Source organism: Rhinoderma darwinii, chromosome 8 (genome assembly GCF_050947455.1).
Source record: "Rhinoderma darwinii isolate aRhiDar2 chromosome 8, aRhiDar2.hap1, whole genome shotgun sequence".
NCBI lineage: Eukaryota > Metazoa > Chordata > Amphibia > Anura > Rhinodermatidae > Rhinoderma > Rhinoderma darwinii.
Genome location: NC_134694.1, coordinates 3,480,455 through 3,500,607, shown reverse-complemented (window position 1 = coordinate 3,500,607; position 20,153 = coordinate 3,480,455). Strand labels below are relative to the sequence as shown.

General features: G+C 46.6%; 1 protein-coding gene across 1 annotated transcript in view; it reads right to left on the bottom strand.

The window, feature by feature from the left end:
* The window catches only part of FNBP1 (formin binding protein 1), a 396,531-nt gene that overhangs the window by 21,262 nt on the left and 355,116 nt on the right, over positions 1-20,153 (bottom strand). Inside the window, exons 9-13 of the mRNA XM_075834540.1 lie at positions 10,161-10,232; positions 9,436-9,535; positions 8,613-8,808; positions 3,507-3,635; positions 2,956-3,102 (exon numbers count right to left, since the gene is read on the bottom strand). Coding sequence (XP_075690655.1) covers positions 2,956-3,102; positions 3,507-3,635; positions 8,613-8,808; positions 9,436-9,535; positions 10,161-10,232 — 644 coding nt within the window. The remainder of the gene's footprint in view (positions 1-2,955; positions 3,103-3,506; positions 3,636-8,612; positions 8,809-9,435; positions 9,536-10,160; positions 10,233-20,153) is intronic.

Below are 20,153 nucleotides of genomic sequence, written 5' to 3'. Positions count from 1 at the left end.
CGACTTCACGGTCTATATATGGACATTGAAGTCTGGGACTTCTCCTGGAACGGTCCCCTACAGTGGTGCCATCTACAGGAAGGTAGGGGGGTGCCATCTATGGGTGGGTGCTATGTAAAAGGGGGCTGCGTGGCAAAAAATGTATAAATGGCATTCATCCGTTTTTAAAGTGGACAGGGAAAAAAAAACGGCTGCAAAACTAGTCAAAATTGGCCGTTAAAAACGGAAACACGGCCCACAACGGAAACGGATGCAAAAACGGCTGAGAAAAACGGACCAAAACGGCCGACACTCGGACCCGGTCGTGTGAATAGAGCCGCTAAGCACTTCATGTTGGAGGTTGTATCATCTGGATGATGAAGGACGATGGTGATGGACTCCGATACGTCCGAGGCTGCTGTATTAGCGCTGCCTGCCAGTTCATTACCGCTCCGCGGGTCGGCAGTGATGAGGTCATAGTGATCGCCCGGGTGCTGGGACGCTCTGCGCGGAGCCACATCTGCTGGGTGGTTATAAGACGCTGCAGGAATATATTCTCTTAAAGGGCAAATGCCCCGGGGTGGGGGCTGGGTTATTGTAGATGTGACATAGAATGAACATGCTGCTCATTACACAGGAATATCACCAGCATCGGTGGAGGGGGGTCCTGGGATGAGGGGACCCCGGCCCCCCGTACAGCACAGAAGCCTCTTTTTCCGAAACATCGATTTACAATAATGATTTTCACATGTGCAGATTATTCCACCAATGAAACCAACCAAAAGACTTCCAAAGATATTTCCTAAGGGGGTTCAGCCACCGAGCACCACGGCCCCATGTTTTGGGAATAAGGTGGGGGGGGGGCATAGTGCATAAAGAGTCACAGAGCTACAAAGTTGAATAGAACAAGGTCTCACAGCAGCACAATGTATTTCAGGCAAGGAATGTGCTGATCTTGTGCAAAATGATGAGCTGGAAGCGAAATTGTGGAATGAGCGGGGTCCCCAGCAGCACAGAGTATTTAAGTAAATGTGTGATCTTGTGGGAGATCACAGCTGAGAGTTACGTGGAAGAAGCAGGGTCCCCAGCAGTACAAAGTATTTCAGTAGAGTAGTGTGCTGATCTTGTGGGAGATGACATACTGAGTGTTCCATAATGGAAGGAGCAGGGTCCTCAGCAGCACAGAGTACTTCAGGAAATTCGTGCTGATCTCGTGGGAGGTAGATAATGTAGAGTTACATGGGTGTAGAGATGGGTTCCCAAAAGCACAGAGTATTTCAGGAGAGTTAGCAGCAGGCGTAGCATTTAGGGTCCTCCCACAACACAGTACTCGGGAGTCCCGGCAGGGACTGTCCGCTCTGCTGGTGACACTGTATACTCTGCTGCGGAGGTGATAACGTATTTACTATGGGGTCAGATATATGGACAATGTGTGAGTAGTAGGATAACAGCGGATGATGGTGGTTGTGGGTGTGGGTTCGCTGACCTAATAACAGGAAGGCCGGCCTCGCTGACATAACACAAAACGGTTTTGTGTTTCTTTCCTAATCGATCAGCGTCACTTCCTCAGAGTCCTCCCCGCCCGCAGGATATCCCAGGCCTCGCCGGCCGCACACATCTCCCCTGTGAGATCAGGAAGGAAGCCGGAGGTCTGGCGCAGATACAGGTATATCCACGACAGGGACTGAAGATCAGGACCGCGGGTGGGGACAATGGTGGAGAAAAAAACGGCCGAGCCGAGGTCACGGAGCAGAACACGACAGCGCAGCGGGATGATGGGGGATGTAAGAATAGATAAGGGGCCGCCGCCAGTCCTGCAGATCAAACACTACAGAGGGCGACATCTCACGTAACAGGATTTTGTTGATTTCTGTATTATCCAAGAAGGTCGGGCAGTAGGGTCGTAATGCTTCAGTGTCGGCAAATCTCTGTGAGCTCAACAATGCAGGGAAACGGCGCGACCCTACTACCGGGGAGCGGCGCGGCCCTACTACCGGGGAGCGGCATGCTGCTGTATGGACATGTTATATGGCGGTGGTATTTTGGCACTGGATGGGATTATATATGTATGTACTGGCAGTAATTGGGCTCGATGTTTCAATAATATTTGGGAAATGTGCGGGTTATAAATCATTCCTGGAAATCTGTGTCACAGATAAAACTTGTGGAGGAGACACGACCTCAGGATGTGAAGATAAAGTTATATCAGATTTATAAATAAGCTCAGGAAAAGAACAAATTACTAACAACTGATAAAGAAAATCCACCGCAGGTTTCCTCCAGAGATAACACATTGTATGGACATATGCCAGGGTTACATGACATTACTGTATTATACTCCAGAGCTGCACTCACTATTCTGCTGGTGGAGTCACTGTGTACATACATACATTACTTATCCTGTACTGATCCTGAGTTACATCCTGTATTATACTCCAGAGCTGCACTCACTATTCTGCTGGTGGAGTCACTGTGTACATTACATTACTTATCCTGTACTGATCCTGAGTTACATCCTGTATTATACTCCAGAGCTGCACTCACTATTCTGCTGGTGGAGTCACTGTGTACATACATTACATTACTTATCCTGTACTGATCCTGAGTTACATCCTGTATTATACTCCAGAGCTGCACTCACTATTCTGCTGGTGGAGTCACTGTGTACATACATTACTTATCCTGTACTGATCCTGAGTTATATCCTGTATTATACTCCAGAGCTGCACTCACTATTCTGCTGGTTGTAATGAGCTTGTGAACAGACACTCCCTTCCTTACATCTTTGCTGAACTCCTATAATTCCTTTTCCCTACATTAGATGACTGTACAGTGCCTGGTGTAAAGATGACAATTCCCAGAATGCAAATCACCTGAACAAGCAGAGGATGCTGGGAGCGGAGTATAATACAGGCTGTAAATCAGGCTCTGTATTGTGATGCGCACTGTGACCCTGGGGGCATATTCGCTTGTTACCTGTTTCCCGTTTATGGACTCTGCCGATTTGGTGATTCCGTCCAGACATTTGCCGATGATGGGGATCACTTGGCGGTCGATCTCTGCATAGGTTTTCAGTGAATCCCCCAGCCGTGCTATCCTCCTTTCTTCCAGGTCTTGCAGTTTCTAGATGGGCAACATGAGAACATTAATGTTTACATCCAGGAGCTGAAACCCATCCTAATCACAGCTGAAGGTTTGCTACAATTGTATCCAGTCTGGACAATCCTCTGTGACCTAAACGGACTGGACTACAGATTGACACATTTTACCTGCACGGATACATTGCAACAAACTATGAGGACAGGAGAGAGATTTGTGCTTCGGACGTGTATGACTCACAAGAGAATTGTCTAGACTGCATACAATTCTAACAAACCCTCAGCTGTGAGAAATGTAAGGTAGATCTGCATTTGGTTGTAAATAAGAATGTTTTCTTTCACTGACAGCAAACAGATAGCGAAAACGTGCATTGTGATTTTATGACTATCAGGGCGCAGCAGCGCGGGGGTGAGCGGCGCGGCGTTCACCTGGAAGATGGCGGGGATGTGCGTGTGGTAATGCTCCTGCTGCTCGTGGTTGAACTTCTGTAACACTGACGAGTAATCGCCTTTGCTGTCGTCTGACATCTGGTGACGTATCTGCGCTTGCTGTCGTGCCTGCGGGAGACATACAATGGGATTAGTGTGACAGCTGGAGATACAACACGCTGGCTCCAAATACTCCTCTATACAGGGACATTCCAGTAATCCGGCACCCAACAATACGGAAATCCAACCAAAAATAGTCCCATGCTGCACTAACATCTCCAGCACCAACTCCGGACGCCAAAGTCACAAAGGACAACAATGCGGAGGACACCAGCACTGATGTCACACAGAGGTCTACAATGCAGGAGGACACCAGCGGTGATGTCACACAGAGGTCTACAATGCAGAGGACACCAGCGCTGATGTCACACAGAGGTCTACAATGCGGAGGACACCAGCGCTGATGTCACACAGAGGTCTACAATGCAGGAGGACACCAGCGCTGATGTCACACAGAGGTCTACAATGCAGAGGACACCAGCGCTGATGTCACACAGAGGTCTACAATGCAGGAGGACACCAGCGCTGATGTCACACAGAGGGCTACAATGCGGAGGACACCAGCGCTGATGTCACACAGAGGTCTACAATGCAGGAGGACACCAGCGGTGATGTCACACAGAGGTCTACAATGCAGGAGGGACACCAGCGCTGATGTCACACAGAGGGCTACAATGCGGAGGACACCAGCGCTGATGTCACACAGAGGTCTACAATGCGGAGGACACCAGCGCTGATGTCACACAGAGGTCTACAATGCAGGACACCAGCGGTGATGTCACACAGAGGTCTACAATGCAGGAGGACACCAGCGGTGATGTCACACAGAGGTCTACAATGCACAGGACACCAGCGCTGATGTCACACAGAGGTCTACAATGCAGGAGGACACCAGGACTGATAGGTATACAGCATATGTATGGGACTTGTTTGTATATACTTTACGGGGACAGACGGCGCTTTATTACATGGGCACTGATCTGCTCCATTGTTGAAAGTCATCAGACCGTGGCCAATAACAGGGCAGCCAGTCCAGCAGCGGGCAGGTCAGGGGGCAGGTAGTGGTGACTGGAAATGGGGTGATTCTGGATGATGGAGGGAAGAGACAGCCGCATGTTACACCCCTGACAACCTGGGTACAGCAAAACTCCCATAGTGGTTGTCACCCACCCAGCTTTCCCAGACTCCTGAGTAACTTTAAAACATAGTGCTGGTCACATACACAGGTAAACAGCGCCATTAGCAGGACCCGACTCACTCCCGACTGACACCGCCGCCGCGGACTGGGCGACTTCCACAACAATCGTTTCCAAACAACTAATCACCAAAACAGCAGCGGATGGAAGAGTTTATGCAGGAGCAGCGGAAACTTCCAGACAAAGCCAAGAAGTTTCAGAGCCTCACTGATCGGAAACTCACACATGGATGATGGGAGTCACACAGAGAGCCAACAATGGGGGTCACACATACAAGGAGCAGATGATAGGCGGTCATACATACGAAGGAGCGGATGATGGGGGGGGTCACACCTACAAGGAGCAGATGATAGGTGGTCATACATACAAAGGAGCGGATGATAGAGGACATACGTACAGGGAGTGGACGATGGGGGTCACACATACAGGTAGTAGATGATGGGGGTTACACACAACGTGACACTAGCACACGGCTCTGGATAAGACCGGGATCTCGCTCGTCTTTCTTGGCCTCAGTTACAGGCGACGTCATCAGGGATATTTTCTGGGAGTCGTCTCACCCTCTCGGGCGGTTCTCCTCCTACAGACGCGGCACATGACCACCCAGCTTTCCCAAGGAGATAATGGGAGTTGTGTTTGCATTAGCGCATATCTTCGTGCGGTAATCATGACAGATCCTATGCAGCGTACGTGTTCTGTATCACACACTGGTTACAGACGTCCTCACGGAGTATACGTATCTACCTCCTCTGCCTGCCCTCAAAATCATCATCCATGGGCCGTCACCCAGCTTTCCTCGGACCCTCAGATTGTTATTTAGTTCCATCCCGCCCCCTATACTCCTTTTCGCTTTGTGTGTCAGTCTTCACTGCAGGGCTGGCATTCTATTCATGAACTATGAAGATCAGGCTGAGCAGACAGAAAAATGATATCATAGTTACAGGGCGGATTTCGTGTTTGTTGCGCCTCTGGGAGAAGAATCGCGTCCATCACCGCGTTGTCATCGCGTCACACAGCAGCTTCTTTTCATAACACAGACAGGACAAGGCAGAACTTTAGGTTTAGTTCCAGCACAAAGCGACGCCTGCTGCTGTTTTATGTCCAGGACAGATGAGGTCATAGTATTAACCCTCCCCTATCCAGACAAGTCCTCCGCCTGCGTTCTCAGAAAACGGAGACGAAAACTCGTCACTCCCAGGATGGACTAAAACGTTGCGTTAAAAGGAAAACTTTGTTTCTGAACAACAACTCCTAACATTGCACTCATCCAGCTCTCCTAGAAACGGCTGAATGGAGTGTTTGCTGTGGTTACATCTGTTCTTGGGAAAGCTGGGTGATTAAATGGTGGTCATTAAAGCTGCCGCATGAGCCGTCACCCAGTGAAAAGTGGATAATACATAGCGACACGTCCCCTGCTCTCTTATAGCTGCATGAATAGGCAGATTTTCCATTCAGGGTTCCAGGAAAGTTGAGTGAGATCTCTGTGATTATCGCCATGCTCAATGTCACCCAGCTTTCCTATATACAGATATAAAATAAATAACTGAGCAGTGATTATAAGTTCTTCTATTGTGTTGGTAAAAGTTATTTTCAATTACATCCGTTTGTGAGAAAGCAAAGTGACAATCAATATGGCCGCCAATACAGCGCACACAGGAAACCGCGTTACTACGTGACAATCTCCCTGGTTACACCTCGTTACTACGCGACATTCTCCCAGGTTACACCTCGTTACTACGTGACATTCTCCCCGGTTACACCTCGTTACTACGTGACCACCTCCCCGGTTACACCTCTTTACTACGCGACATTCTCCCCGGTTACACCTCGTTACTACGTGACATTCTCCCCGGTTACAACTCGTTACTACGTGACATTCTCCCCGGTTACACCTCGTTACTACGTGACATTCTCCCCGGTTACACCTCGTTACTACGTGACCACCTCCCCGGTTACACCTCGTTACTACGTGACATTCTCCCCGGTTACACCTCGTTACTACGTGACATTCTCCCCGGTTACACCTCGTTACTACCTGACATTCTCCCCGGTTACACCTCGTTACTACGTGACATTCTCCCCGGTTACACCTCGTTACTACGCAACATTCTCTCCGGTTACACCTCGTTACTACGCAACATTCTCCCCGGTTACACCTCGTTACTACGCGACATTCTCCCCGGTTACACCTCGTTACTACGCAACATTCTCTCCGGTTACACCTCGTTACTACGCGACATTCTCCCCGGTTACACCTCGTTACTACGCGACATTCTCCCCGGTTACACCTCGTTACTACGCGACATTCTCCCAGGTTACACCTCGTTACTACGTGACATTCTCCCCGGTTACACCTCGTTACTACGTGACATTCTCCCCGGTTACACCTCGTTACTACGTGACTTTCTCCCCGGTTACACCTCGTTACTACGTGACATTCTCCCCGGTTACACCTCGTTACTACGTGACCTTCTCCCCGGTTACACCTCGTTACTACGTGACATTCTCCCCGGTTACACCTCGTTACTACCTGACATTCTCCCCGGTAACACCTCGTTACTACGTGACATTCTCCCCGGTTACACCTCGTTACTACGCGACATTCTCCCCGGTTACACCTCGTTACTACCTGACATTCTCCCCGGTTACACCTCGTTACTACGCAACATTCTCTCCGGTTACACCTCGTTACTACGCAACATTCTCTCCGGTTACACCTCGTTAATACGCAACATTCTCTCCGGTTACACCTCGTTACTACGCGACATTCTCCCCGGTTACACCTCGTTACTACGTGACATTCTCCCCGGTTACACCTCGTTACTACCTGACATTCTCCCCGGTAACACCTCGTTACTACGTGACATTCTCCCCGGTAACACCTCGTTACTTCGTGACATTCTCCCCGGTTACACCTCGTTACTACGCGACATTCTCCCCGGTTACACCTCGTTACTACGTGACATTCTCCCCGGTTACACCTCGTTACTACCTGACATTCTCCCCGGTAACACCTCGTTACTACCTGACATTCTCCCCGGTTACACCTCGTTACTACGCAACATTCTCTCCGGTTACACCTCGTTACTACGCAACATTCTCTCCGGTTACACCTCGTTAATACGCAACATTCTCTCCGGTTACACCTCGTTACTACGCGACATTCTCCCCGGTTACACCTCGTTACTACGTGACATTCTCCCCGGTTACACCTCGTTACTACCTGACATTCTCCCCGGTAACACCTCGTTACTACGTGACATTCTCCCCGGTAACACCTCGTTACTACGTGACATTCTCCCCGGTTACACCTCGTTACTACGCGACATTCTCCCCGGTTACACCTCGTTACTACGTGACATTCTCCCCGGTTACACCTCGTTACTACCTGACATTCTCCCCGGTAACACCTCGTTACTACGTGACATTCTCCCCGGTTACACCTCGTTACTACGTGACCTTCTCCCCGGTTACACCTCGTTACTACGTGACATTCTCCCCGGTTACACCTCGTTACTACCTGACATTCTCCCCGGTTACACCTCGTTTATACGCAACATTCTCCCCGGTTACACCTCGTTACTACCTGACATTCTCCCCGGTTACACCTCGTTACTACGCAACATTCTCTCCGGTTACACCTCGTTACTACGCAACATTCTCTCCGGTTACACCTCGTTACTACGCAACATTCTCTCCGGTTACACCTCGTTAATACGCAACATTCTCTCCGGTTACACCTCGTTACTACGCGACATTCTCCCCGGTTACACCTCGTTACTACGCGACATTCTCCCCGGTTACACCTCGTTACTACGTGACCTTCTCCCTGGTTACACCTCGTTACTACCTGACATTCTCCCTGGTTACACCTCGTTACTACGTGACCTTCTCCCAGGTTACACCTCGTTACTACGTGACCTTCTCCCAGCTTACACCTCGTTACTATGTGACATTCTCCCTGGTTACAGCTCGTTACAATGTATCGGTTTATCTCTACTTCATGCCACGCGTGGTTCCCGGTTTTCCTGCGTATTTTAATCTTTCTGATTGTAGAGGTTTTATGATTCATATAGACGACAATAAACCTTTACCGCTGCCACGAGGTGTCGCAAGGAAATCACCATGGCAACTGCTTCGGAGCATCAGGGCTTAGTGTAAGACTAGTACAAACAGAGACGTATGTGCAGACAGAAGTGGCGGGATCTGCAGCCTAAATATTTACGGTCACATCGCGGGTACGGAGGATGAGAGGAGCGGCCGCACACGTACTTAAAGCAACCTGTAGACCGCGACAATTCTCACGTGTGCGCTCGCAAACCGACTGACCCAAGACCGATGAACAGTCAGACACGACGGTGGATTTTAATCTGTCTGATGCTGTAGGATAAGCGGCATCATGTGTCTGGTAGACGCTTATCTCCATAGTAAAATTATATTTCTATGCGAGGGTTAGGTTGGTGTTATACGGGGGTCGAGCGCTGCCGTCCTGGAGGAAATATCCGTACATTTTCTGAAGCACATTAAATTTTTCTCTAAATATTGCAGAAAGCCATTCAGGATTTCAGGAAAGTGGAGTGACAACCTCTGGGTCAGCTGTACTGGTTGGTGGCAGCATTTGTAATCACCTAGCTTTTCCGCACACTTATGACATATTTACTTGTATCTGTCACTGAGAAAGCTGGGTGACAGCCATGACAGGCCGCAGGAAGACATCAACCTGGAAACAACGGCGGCTGCTTTGGTGGTGACCCAGCTTTTCCAGCAACAGAACTGAATGTAACGGATACAAAAAAAAAATTGTTTACTTTATCCGTATCTGGGAAAGCTGGGTGAGCGTGGCCACCATCTCATTTCCCATAGGAGTTGTCACTCAACTTTCTCAGGATACTGAATGGCAGATTCAGCCATTATATTAGTTATTGATATATCACTGCTTATCCATGCCGATCAGCTGCTCCGGACTCTAGGAAAGCGGAGTGCTAGGTGCTAGAGAACGAGTGTCACATTGGTCACCCAGCTTTCCCAGAAACAGAAGACAAATGTTATTTTTACTAAAAGAGGCCGCTTTAAATAGGACACGTTAAATCTCCTCTACTCCGCACATGGGGCACTTAGACCGCTTATCACCAAATACCTGCCTGATTAACCCTATGTGAAGATCAGCTGGCACCCAGGCCCGGGCTGAATGGTGCCCATTATGTGCCGGGGGTAATGACGGCTTTGTCCATTCAGAGTGCAAAGCGAGCTGGGCCTGGTTTCCTGATCAAGGGATCTGCAGGCCCCAAATCCTGCTTTGTGCCATCAGCCTCCGGCTCTCAGCCTGAAAAGACGGCGCTGCGGCCAGAGGAAGCAATGCGGGCATGAGGAGTGGGAACCGGCGCCCTCATCTGCATACCAATGCCCAACATGTCCACGGCGGCTGCCAACTCTGCATCCGAGCCAACATCGAGGAGCGCACTTATAAGGCCTGGCGAGATTTACATGACAAGAGATCGGCGGTGGGGACGGCTTCCCGAAATATGGAGGTGGCAGGAGGTGTGGGAACGTGGAGGCTTCCAGGGAGATGCGAGACAACCCGCCAGTACATAACCAACGGCTGGCGGTGACCCGGGCACCATGATCACCGAAACCAGGCCGTGCGAGAACTTAAAGGGCCAGCAACTCTACAATCTGTGTAGGATTATAAAGTGCTGGAGTATTACAAGAGGAGCGGCTGATATCAGTCACACATATGATGTAATGTCTGGAGGATATAATAGTACTCGAGTGATATAAGAGGAGCGGCTGATATCAGTCACATATATGATGTAATGTCTCTGGAGGATATAATAGTACTGGAGTGATATAAGAGGAGCGGCTGATATCAGTCACACATATGATGTAATGTCTCTGGAGGATATAATAGTACTGGAGTGATATAAGAGGAGCGGCTGATATCAGTCACACATATGATGTAATGTCTCTGGAGGATATAATAGTACTGGAGTGATATAAGAGGAGCGGCTGATATCAGTCACACATGATGTAATGTCTCTGGAGGATATAATAGTGCTGGAGTGATATAAGAGGAGCGGCTGATATCCGTCACATATGATGTAATGTCTCTGGAGGATATAATAGTACTGGAGTGTTATAAGAGGAGCGGCTGATATCAGTCACATATGATGTAATGTCTCTGGAGGATATAATAGTACTGGAGTGTTATAAGAGGAGCGGCTGATATCAGTCACATATGATGTAATGTCTCTGGAGGATATAATAGTGCTGGAGTGATATAAGAGGAGCGGCTGATATCAGTCACACATATGATGTAATGTCTGGAGGATATAATAGTACTGGAGTGATATAAGAGGAGCGGCTGATATCAGTCACACATATGATGTAATGTCTCTGGAGGATATAATAGTACTGGAGTGTTATAAGAGGAGCGGCTGATATCAGTCACACATATGATGTAATGTCTCTGGAGGATATAATAGTACTGGAGTGATATAAGAGGAGCGGCTGATATCAGTCACATATGATGTAATGTCTCTGGAGGATATAATAGTACTGGAGTGATATAAGAGGAGCGGCTGATATCAGTCACATATGATGTAATGTCTCTGGAGGATATAATAGTACTGGAGTGTTATAAGAGGAGCGGCTGATATCAGTCACACATATGATGTAATGTCTCTGGAGGATATAATAGTACTGGAGTGATATAAGAGGAGCGGCTGATATCAGTCACATATGATGTAATGTCTCTGGAGGATATAATAGTGCTGGAGTGTTATAAGAGAAGCGGCTGATATCAGTCACATATGAGGTAATGTCTCTGGAGGATATAATAGTACTGGAGTGATATAAGAGGAGCGGCTGATATCAGTCACATATGATGTAATGTCTCTGGGGGATATAATAGTACTGGAGTGATATAAGAGGAGCGGCTGATATCAGTCACACATATGATGTAATGTCTCTGGAGGATATAATAGTACTGGAGAGATATAAGAGGAGCGGCTGATATCAGTCACACATATGATGTAATGTCTCTGGAGGATATAATAGTACTGGAGTGATATAAGAGGAGCGGCTGATATCAGTCACACATATGATGTAATGTCTCTGGAGGATATAATAGTACTGGAGTGATATAAGAGGAGCGGCTGATATCAGTCACACATATGATGTAATGTCTCTGGAGGATATAATAGTGCTGGAGTGATATAAGAGGAGCGGCTGATATCAGTCACACATATGATGTAATGTCTCTGGAGGATATAATAGTGCTGGAGTGATATAAGAGGAGCGGCTGATATCAGTCAGATATGATGTAATGTCTCTGGGGGATATAATAGTACTGGAGTGATATAAGAGGAGCGGCTGATATCAGTCACACATATGATGTAATGTCTCTGGAGGATATAATAGTGCTGGAGTGATATAAGAGGAGCGGCTGATATCAGTCACACATATGATGTAATGTCTCTGGAGGATATAATAGTGCTGGAGTGATATAAGAGGAGCGGCTGATATCAGTCACACATATGATGTAATGTCTCTGGGGGATATAATAGTACTGGAGTGTTATAAGAGGAGCGGCTGATATCAGTCACATATGATGTAATGTCTGGAGGATATAATAGTGCTGGAGTGATATAAGAGGAGCTGCTGATATCAGTCACATATGATGTAATGTCTCTGGAGGATATAATAGTACTGGAGTGATATAACAGGAGCGGCTGATATCAGTCACACATGATGTAATGTCTCTGGAGGATATAATAGTGCTGGAGTGATATAAGAGGAGCGGCTGATATCAGTCACATATATGATGTAATGTCTCTGGAGGATATAATAGTACTGGAGTGATATAAGAGGAGCGGCTGATATCAGTCACACATATGATGTAATGTCTCTGGAGGATATAATAGTGCTGGAGTGATATAAGAGGAGCGGCTGATATCAGTCACATATGATGTAATGTCTCTGGAGGATATAATAGTACTGGAGTGTTATAAGAGGAGCAGCTGATATCAGTCACACATATGATGTAATGTCTGGAGGATATAATAGTGCTGGAGTGATATAAGAGGAGCGGCTGATATCAGCCACACATATGATGTAATGTCTCTGGAGGATATAATAGTACTGGAGTGATATAAGAGGAGCGGCTGATATCAGTCACACATATGATGTAATGTCTGGAGGATATAATAGTACTGGAGTGATATAAGAGGAGCGGCTGATATCAGTCACATATGATGTAATGTCTCTGGAGGATATAATAGTGCTGGAGTGATATAAGAGGAGCGGCTGATATCAGTCACACATATGATGTAATGTCTGGAGGATATAATAGTGCTGGAGTGATATAAGAGGAGCGGCTGATATCAGTCACATAGGATGTAATGTCTCTAGAGGATATAATAGTACTGGAGTGATATAAGAGGAGCGGCTGATATCAGTCACATATGATGTAATGTCTCTGGAGGATATAATAGTGCTGGAGTGATATAAGAGGAGCGGCTGATATCAGTCACACATATGATGTAATGTCTCTGGAGGATATAATAGTGCTGGAGTGTTATAAGAGGAGCGGCTGATATCAGTCACATATGATGTAATGTCTCTGGAGGATATAATAGTACTGGAGTGTTATAAGAGGAGCTGCTGATATCAGTCACACATATGATGTAATGTCTCTGGAGGATATAATAGTGCTGGAGTGTTATAAGAGGAGCTGCTGATATCAGTCACACATATGATGTAATGTCTCTGGAGGATATAATAGTGCTGGAGTGATATAAGAGGAGCGGCTGATATCAGTCACACATATGATGTAATGTCTCTGGAGGATATAATAGTGCTGGAGTGTTATAAGAGGAGCGGCTGATATCAGTCACACATATGATGTAATGTCTCTGGAGGATATAATAGTGCTGGAGTGATATAAGAGGAGCGGCTGATATCAGTCACATATGATGTAATGTCTCTGGAGGATATAATAGTACTGGAGTGATATAAGAGGAGCGGCTGATATCAGTCACATATATGATGTAATGTCTCTGGAGGATATAATAGTACTGGAGTGATATAAGAGGAGCGGCTGATATCAGTCAAACATATGATGTAATGTCTCTGGAGGATATAATAGTACTGGAGTGTTATAAGAGGAGCGGCTGATATCAGTCACATATGATGTAATGTCTCTGGAGGATATAATAGTACTGGAGTGATATAAGAGAAGCGGCTGATATCAGTCACACATATGATGTAATGTCTCTGGAGGATATAATAGTGCTGGAGTGATATAAGAGGAGCGGCTGATATCAGTCACACATATGATGTAATGTCTCTGGAGGATATAATAGTACTGGAGTGATATAAGAGAAGCGGCTGATATCAGTCACACATATGATGTAATGTCTGGAGGATAGAATAGTGCTGGAGTGATATAAGAGGAGCGGCTGATATCAGTCACATATGATGTAATGTCTGGAGGATATAATAGTGCTGGAGTGATATAAGAGGAGTGGCTGATATCAGTCACATATGATGTAATGTCTGGAGGATATAATAGTGCTGGAGTGATATAAGAGGAGCGGCTGATATCAGTCACATATGATGTAATGTCTCTGGAGGATATAATAGTACTGGAGTGATATAAGAGGAGCGGCTGATATCAGTCACACATGATGTAATGTCTCTGGAGGTATAATAGTGCTGGAGTGTTATAAGAGGAGCGGCTGATATCAGTCACACATATGATGTAATGTCTCTGGAGGATATAATAGTACTGGAGTGATATAAGAGGAGCGGCTGATATCAGTCACATATATAATGTAATGTCTCTGGAGGATATAATAGTACTGGAGTGATATAAGAGGAGCGGCTGATATCAGTCACACATATGATGTAATGTCTCTGGAGGATATAATAGTACTGGAGTGATATAAGAGGAGCGGCTGATATCAGTCACATATATGATGTAATGTCTCTGGAGGATATAATAGTGCTGGAGTGATATAAGAGGAGCGGCTGATATCAGTCACACATATGATGTAATGTCTCTGGAGGATATAATAGTGCTGGAGTGATATAAGAGGAGCGGCTGATATCAGTCACACATATGATGTAATGTCTCTGGAGGGTATAATAGTGCTGGAGTGTTATAAGAGGAGCGGCTGATATCAGTCACATATGATGTAATGTCTCTGGAGGATATAATAGTACTAGAGTGATATAAGAGGAGCGGCTGATATCAGTCACACATATGATGTAATGTCTGGAGGATATAATAGTACTGGAGTGATATAAGAGGAGCGGCTGATATCAGTCACACATATGATGTAATGTCTCTGGAGGATATAATAGTGCTGGAGTGATATAAGAGGAGCGGCTGATATCAGTCACACATATGATGTAATGTCTCTGGAGGGTATAATAGTGCTGGAGTGTTATAAGAGGAGCGGCTGATATCAGTCACATATGATGTAATGTCTCTGGAGGATATAATAGTACTAGAGTGATATAAGAGGAGCGGCTGATATCAGTCACACATATGATGTAATGTCTGGAGGATATAATAGTACTGGAGTGATATAAGAGGAGCGGCTGATATCAGTCACACATATGATGTAATGTCTCTGGAGGATATAATAGTACTGGAGTGATATAAGAGGAGCGGCTGATATCAGTCACACATATGATGTAATGTCTCTGGAGGATATAATAGTACTGGAGTGTTATAAGAGGAGCGGCTGATATCAGTCACACATATGATGTAATGTCTCTGGAGGATATAATAGTACTGGAGTGATATAAGAGGAGCGGCTGATATCAGTCACATATATAATGTAATGTCTCTGGAGGATATAATAGTACTGGAGTGATATAAGAGGAGCGGCTGATATCAGTCACACATATGATGTAATGTCTCTGGAGGATATAATAGTACTGGAGTGATATAAGAGGAGCGGCTGATATCAGTCACATATGATGTCTCTGGAGGATATAATAGTGCTGGAGTGATATAAGAGGAGCGGCTGATATCAGTCACATATGATGTAATGTCTCTGGAGGATATAATAGTGCTGGAGTGATATAAGAGGAGCGGCTGATATCAGTCACACATATGATGTAATGTCTCTGGAGGATATAATAGTACTGGAGTGATATAAGAGGAGCGGCTGATATCAGTCACACATATGATGTAATGTCTCTGGAGGATATAATAGTACTGGAGTGTTATAAGAGGAGCGGCTGATATCAGTCACACATATGATGTAATGTCTCTGGAGGATATAATAGTACTGGAGTGATATAAGAGGAGCGGCTGATATCAGTCACATATATAATGTAATGTCTCTGGAGGATATAATAGTACTGGAGTGATATAAGAGGAGCGGCTGATATCAGTCACACATATGATGTAATGTCTCTGGAGGATATAATAGTACTGGAGTGATATAAGAGGAGCGGCTGATATCAGTCACATATGATGTCTCTGGAGGATATAATAGTGCTGGAGTGATATAAGAGGAGCGGCTGATATCAGTCACATATGATGTAATGTCTCTGGAGGATATAATAGTGCTGGAGTGATATAAGAGGAGCGGCTGATATCAGTCACATATGATGTAATGTCTCTGGAGGATATAATAGTGCTGGATATATGTGATATAATTAGAGATGGGGGGGTGTTTCTACATATACTGGTCACTGACAATATGGCGTTCGTTATAGATCCTGATTGAGTGGTCACCCATCTTTCATAGGTTGAGTTCCCACGGGTCGGATACTTGAGTAAAATCCACGCAGTCCGCGGCAGCCTGTGATTGGCTGCAGCAGCAGTCACACGGTATGTAATATCATCCCAGGAGGCCGGACTGCAGGAAGGAGGGCGTTCTGTGCAAGTAGGATTTATTTATTTTTTTTCCCCCGTATTTGCTGCGAATCCACCGCAAAAGTCACAACACTTGGTTTTCTGTTGCGGGATTTGCATTCCCATCAACGGGGAAAACCCCCAACGGAAAATCAACGCAAACGCAGAGCAAATTGACATGGAATTAAATTCTGCTCCGCAGGTCGATTTATTAACGTTTACGCTGCAGGTTTTTCCGCATCGCGGGCCGGAGATTTTCTGAATCTCATCCACTTTGCGCACACAATTCCGTTGCGGAAATTCCACATGGTTTACGTTTCGTGGGAACCCGGCCTAAGATTACTAAAAGGGCAGCTCTACCTATATATATTGGAATGGCGGGATGTGGTCTTCAGGAGTCTGGGAAAGCTGGGTGGCAAGCCCTATGGGAGTTGTAATGAGTCATTTTGCTAATAGAGCAGGGTCCTCCAGCAGCACAGAGCATTTCAGGATGTGATTGTGCGTATCTTATGGGGTGCAGTCCACTCATGTGATGATGTTATATATAATGTGATGAGGGAGGGAGAGGCAAGTGAGAAGCTGCAGACTCAGTGAGGGGAGCAGGGCCCCACAGCAACACAGAGCATTTCAGGAAAGTGAAGGACATGAGTTATATCAGTGATTATTCTACAGCGGGTGCTAGGACCCAGCTATGATGATCACACCTCTCGCCTCCGTCACGAGCATTCACATGTATTTTTTGTGGCCTCCTCAGATTAACGCAGCGCCATCCGCTCGCTAATTAACGGCATGTCTTTAATTAGGGAGACCTAGATTTAGAAGTTCTGCTCATGAGACGACAGCAGCGAGATTACAGAATGAGAATCCCCCCCGGCTTAACACTTCCATAATATATTCTCCAGCACCAGAAACACAAGATGTGCCACCCCCGTGCCTGGCATCAACACCACGGGCATCACTTAAAGTGCAACTCCACCCAAACATCAACACTGGCCAAATGGAGGGTGAACAACAATTTCTTATTTACAACCAGAGGCTAAAAACCATGTGCTGAACTAAGACTTCTCACAGCTGAGAGTTTGTTACAATTTATACCCAGTCTATAGAAATCCTGAGAAACTGCCGGGACTCCAGACGGATATAATGTATCAGTGCAGGTAAAAAGTAACAAACACTCAGGACAGGGGAGAAATAGGTGCTGCTGACTGCACTAATACATTGTAACAAACCCTCAGCTATGAGAAGTTTTAGGTCTGGATGGGGTATATTCCTATTCACTGACAGAAAGCAGAGATCTTGAGTGTGTATGTAGCAGAACTTTCCAGTCTGGACACAGGATCAGCCCTCTCCGCCCTCGTCCTGTGCTGCAGCTGGCAGTGATGAGATTACAGGAGGGCGGTGGAGGGCGACGGGACATGAAGGTCATCGGATCTCAGAGAGCGGCCGGCGGTGAAAGTGGGAAATCTCCGTGCCGCTCGGTCTACTGGATAATTGATGGTGATCAATAGTTAATAAGATGCGGGGGGGGGGACGACGACGACGACGACGACGCTGTGATCCTGCCATCGACACCCCGCAGCGCCCCAACACAGCGGCCGTGTCACTGCTGGAAATTAGTCGCCGACGTGTCGCATCTCGCTCGCTACAGGTAGATCAGAGGAGGACGTGGAGCGCGCCGAAATTTGCTCAATACCAGAACATCCCTCTTCTATCTGCTTCTGGGAAAGCTGGGTGACACCAATATGGCCACCGTTACAGCTCCAACAGGTGTTTTTTTTCCCCTGTGGAAAAACTAGTAAGGTCTGCTATTCAGGAATCTGGGAAAGCTGGATGAAATCGGTGATAATGGCGGCTTCATATTCCATTCAGCCTTCCCGAAAAAAGAAAATTGTATTCTTCTATTTCTAAGTTCTATCCCTAGGAGTGACAACTAATATGGCCGCCTTTACAGCCACGTCATACAGCTTTCCCAGAGTCCTGAACGGCAAAACTGTCTAATCACACAACGCAGCCCATTCTTCTCCCGTATCGCAGCAGAACTGATCAGATTTCCCATTCAGGGGTCTGGAAAAGTTGTAGGTCAACCCTAATTAGAAGCTTCTATAGCAGTCATTGGTCGTCACCCAACTTTCCCAGGAACAGACAAGACTAACAGCTGAATAGAATAGGTAATCATACGTAGTTTCTTCTACTACCGCTATCATCCTTCAGGGGGCGCTGCACTATACACCAAGCCCGATATATAACAATTTCTGGACTACTGGATGCCAGATTACAGGAATGGCGCCCAGCGGTGGAGGCCTCCTTAGTGGGCTGGATTCTCTGCGCTGCGGTATATGTTGGCGCTATAGGTTACAGGTTATTATTATCTTCATGCGTGCTGCCGCTATATATAGATGTCACCCCCCCCCCCCCCCACAGCTGCTGGGCAGCCTCACGTCACAGGAGCGGCTTCTCTGAGGAGTTACTGAAGGTTCCTGTGACACGAGGCCGGAGCCCAGGATGTGGTTACCCCCCTCCCCCCGCAGGAAGACGCCGCTACCACACAAGATGGCTTCCTACTGTCGCACCATCCCGAACCTGCAAGAGCGGCTCACACCCCGCAACAGTGACTCTTAAAGGGGCCGTCCTGCAACTTAATAGAACTTCTGTTTCAATTCTTCACGATTTTCAAGATCTCTGCTTGCTGCGACGGAAGCTGGAGACCTGCTCACGTATGAAGTGTCCTGATATCTGTGACTTACACTGCTACATTGTAACAAGACCCTCAGCTGTTCGAGCAAGGCAGGACGGGTTTTCAGCCTCTGAATGTTTTCATTCACTCACAGCAAGCAGACATCTTGCAAATAGCGAGGAGAGTTGCACAACTTTATATTACAGAAAGTGAATACAAAAGATTTTCTGGTAGAATGCAAATAAATTTTAGTCGTTACGTCACTGTTTTTAAGACCTCTGCTTGCAGTCAGTGAATGAGAACATTCTTGTTTTCATCTAGAGGCTGAAAACCTGTCCTGACCCAACACTGCTCACAGCTGAGGGTTTGTTACGATTGTATCTAGTTAAGACAACCCCCTGTAAGGTAAACAAGTCTCTCGTGTCCTGTTTGTTACAATGTATCGGTGCAGGTAAAATGTATCAGTCTGGAGTTCACAGAGTACAGTCCAGACTGGATTTAACGAACAAACCATCAGCTGTTTTGGGTAGGCACTGCATTGTCAGCCATTGGATTCCCAGTCACTAGCAGCAAGCAGAGATCTTAAAAATGGAGAGGAGTCAAAACGCAACGTCTGTTAGAAAGTGGCAGAACTTTTGAGGATACGATGATGAAGCTTTATGTACATAGGACGCGACGCACTCGTTGTCCCCGGTGACGGGGATCTGACCCCTGATGTACGGGATTGTGCGGGGTGAGGAGTGACGGCGCGGTCATGTGGGCAGCGCACGATGTGATTATACGACGGCGGGCAGAACAATGAAGTCTCACATGTCTCCTCCAGCAGCCTCTTCTGCTGAATT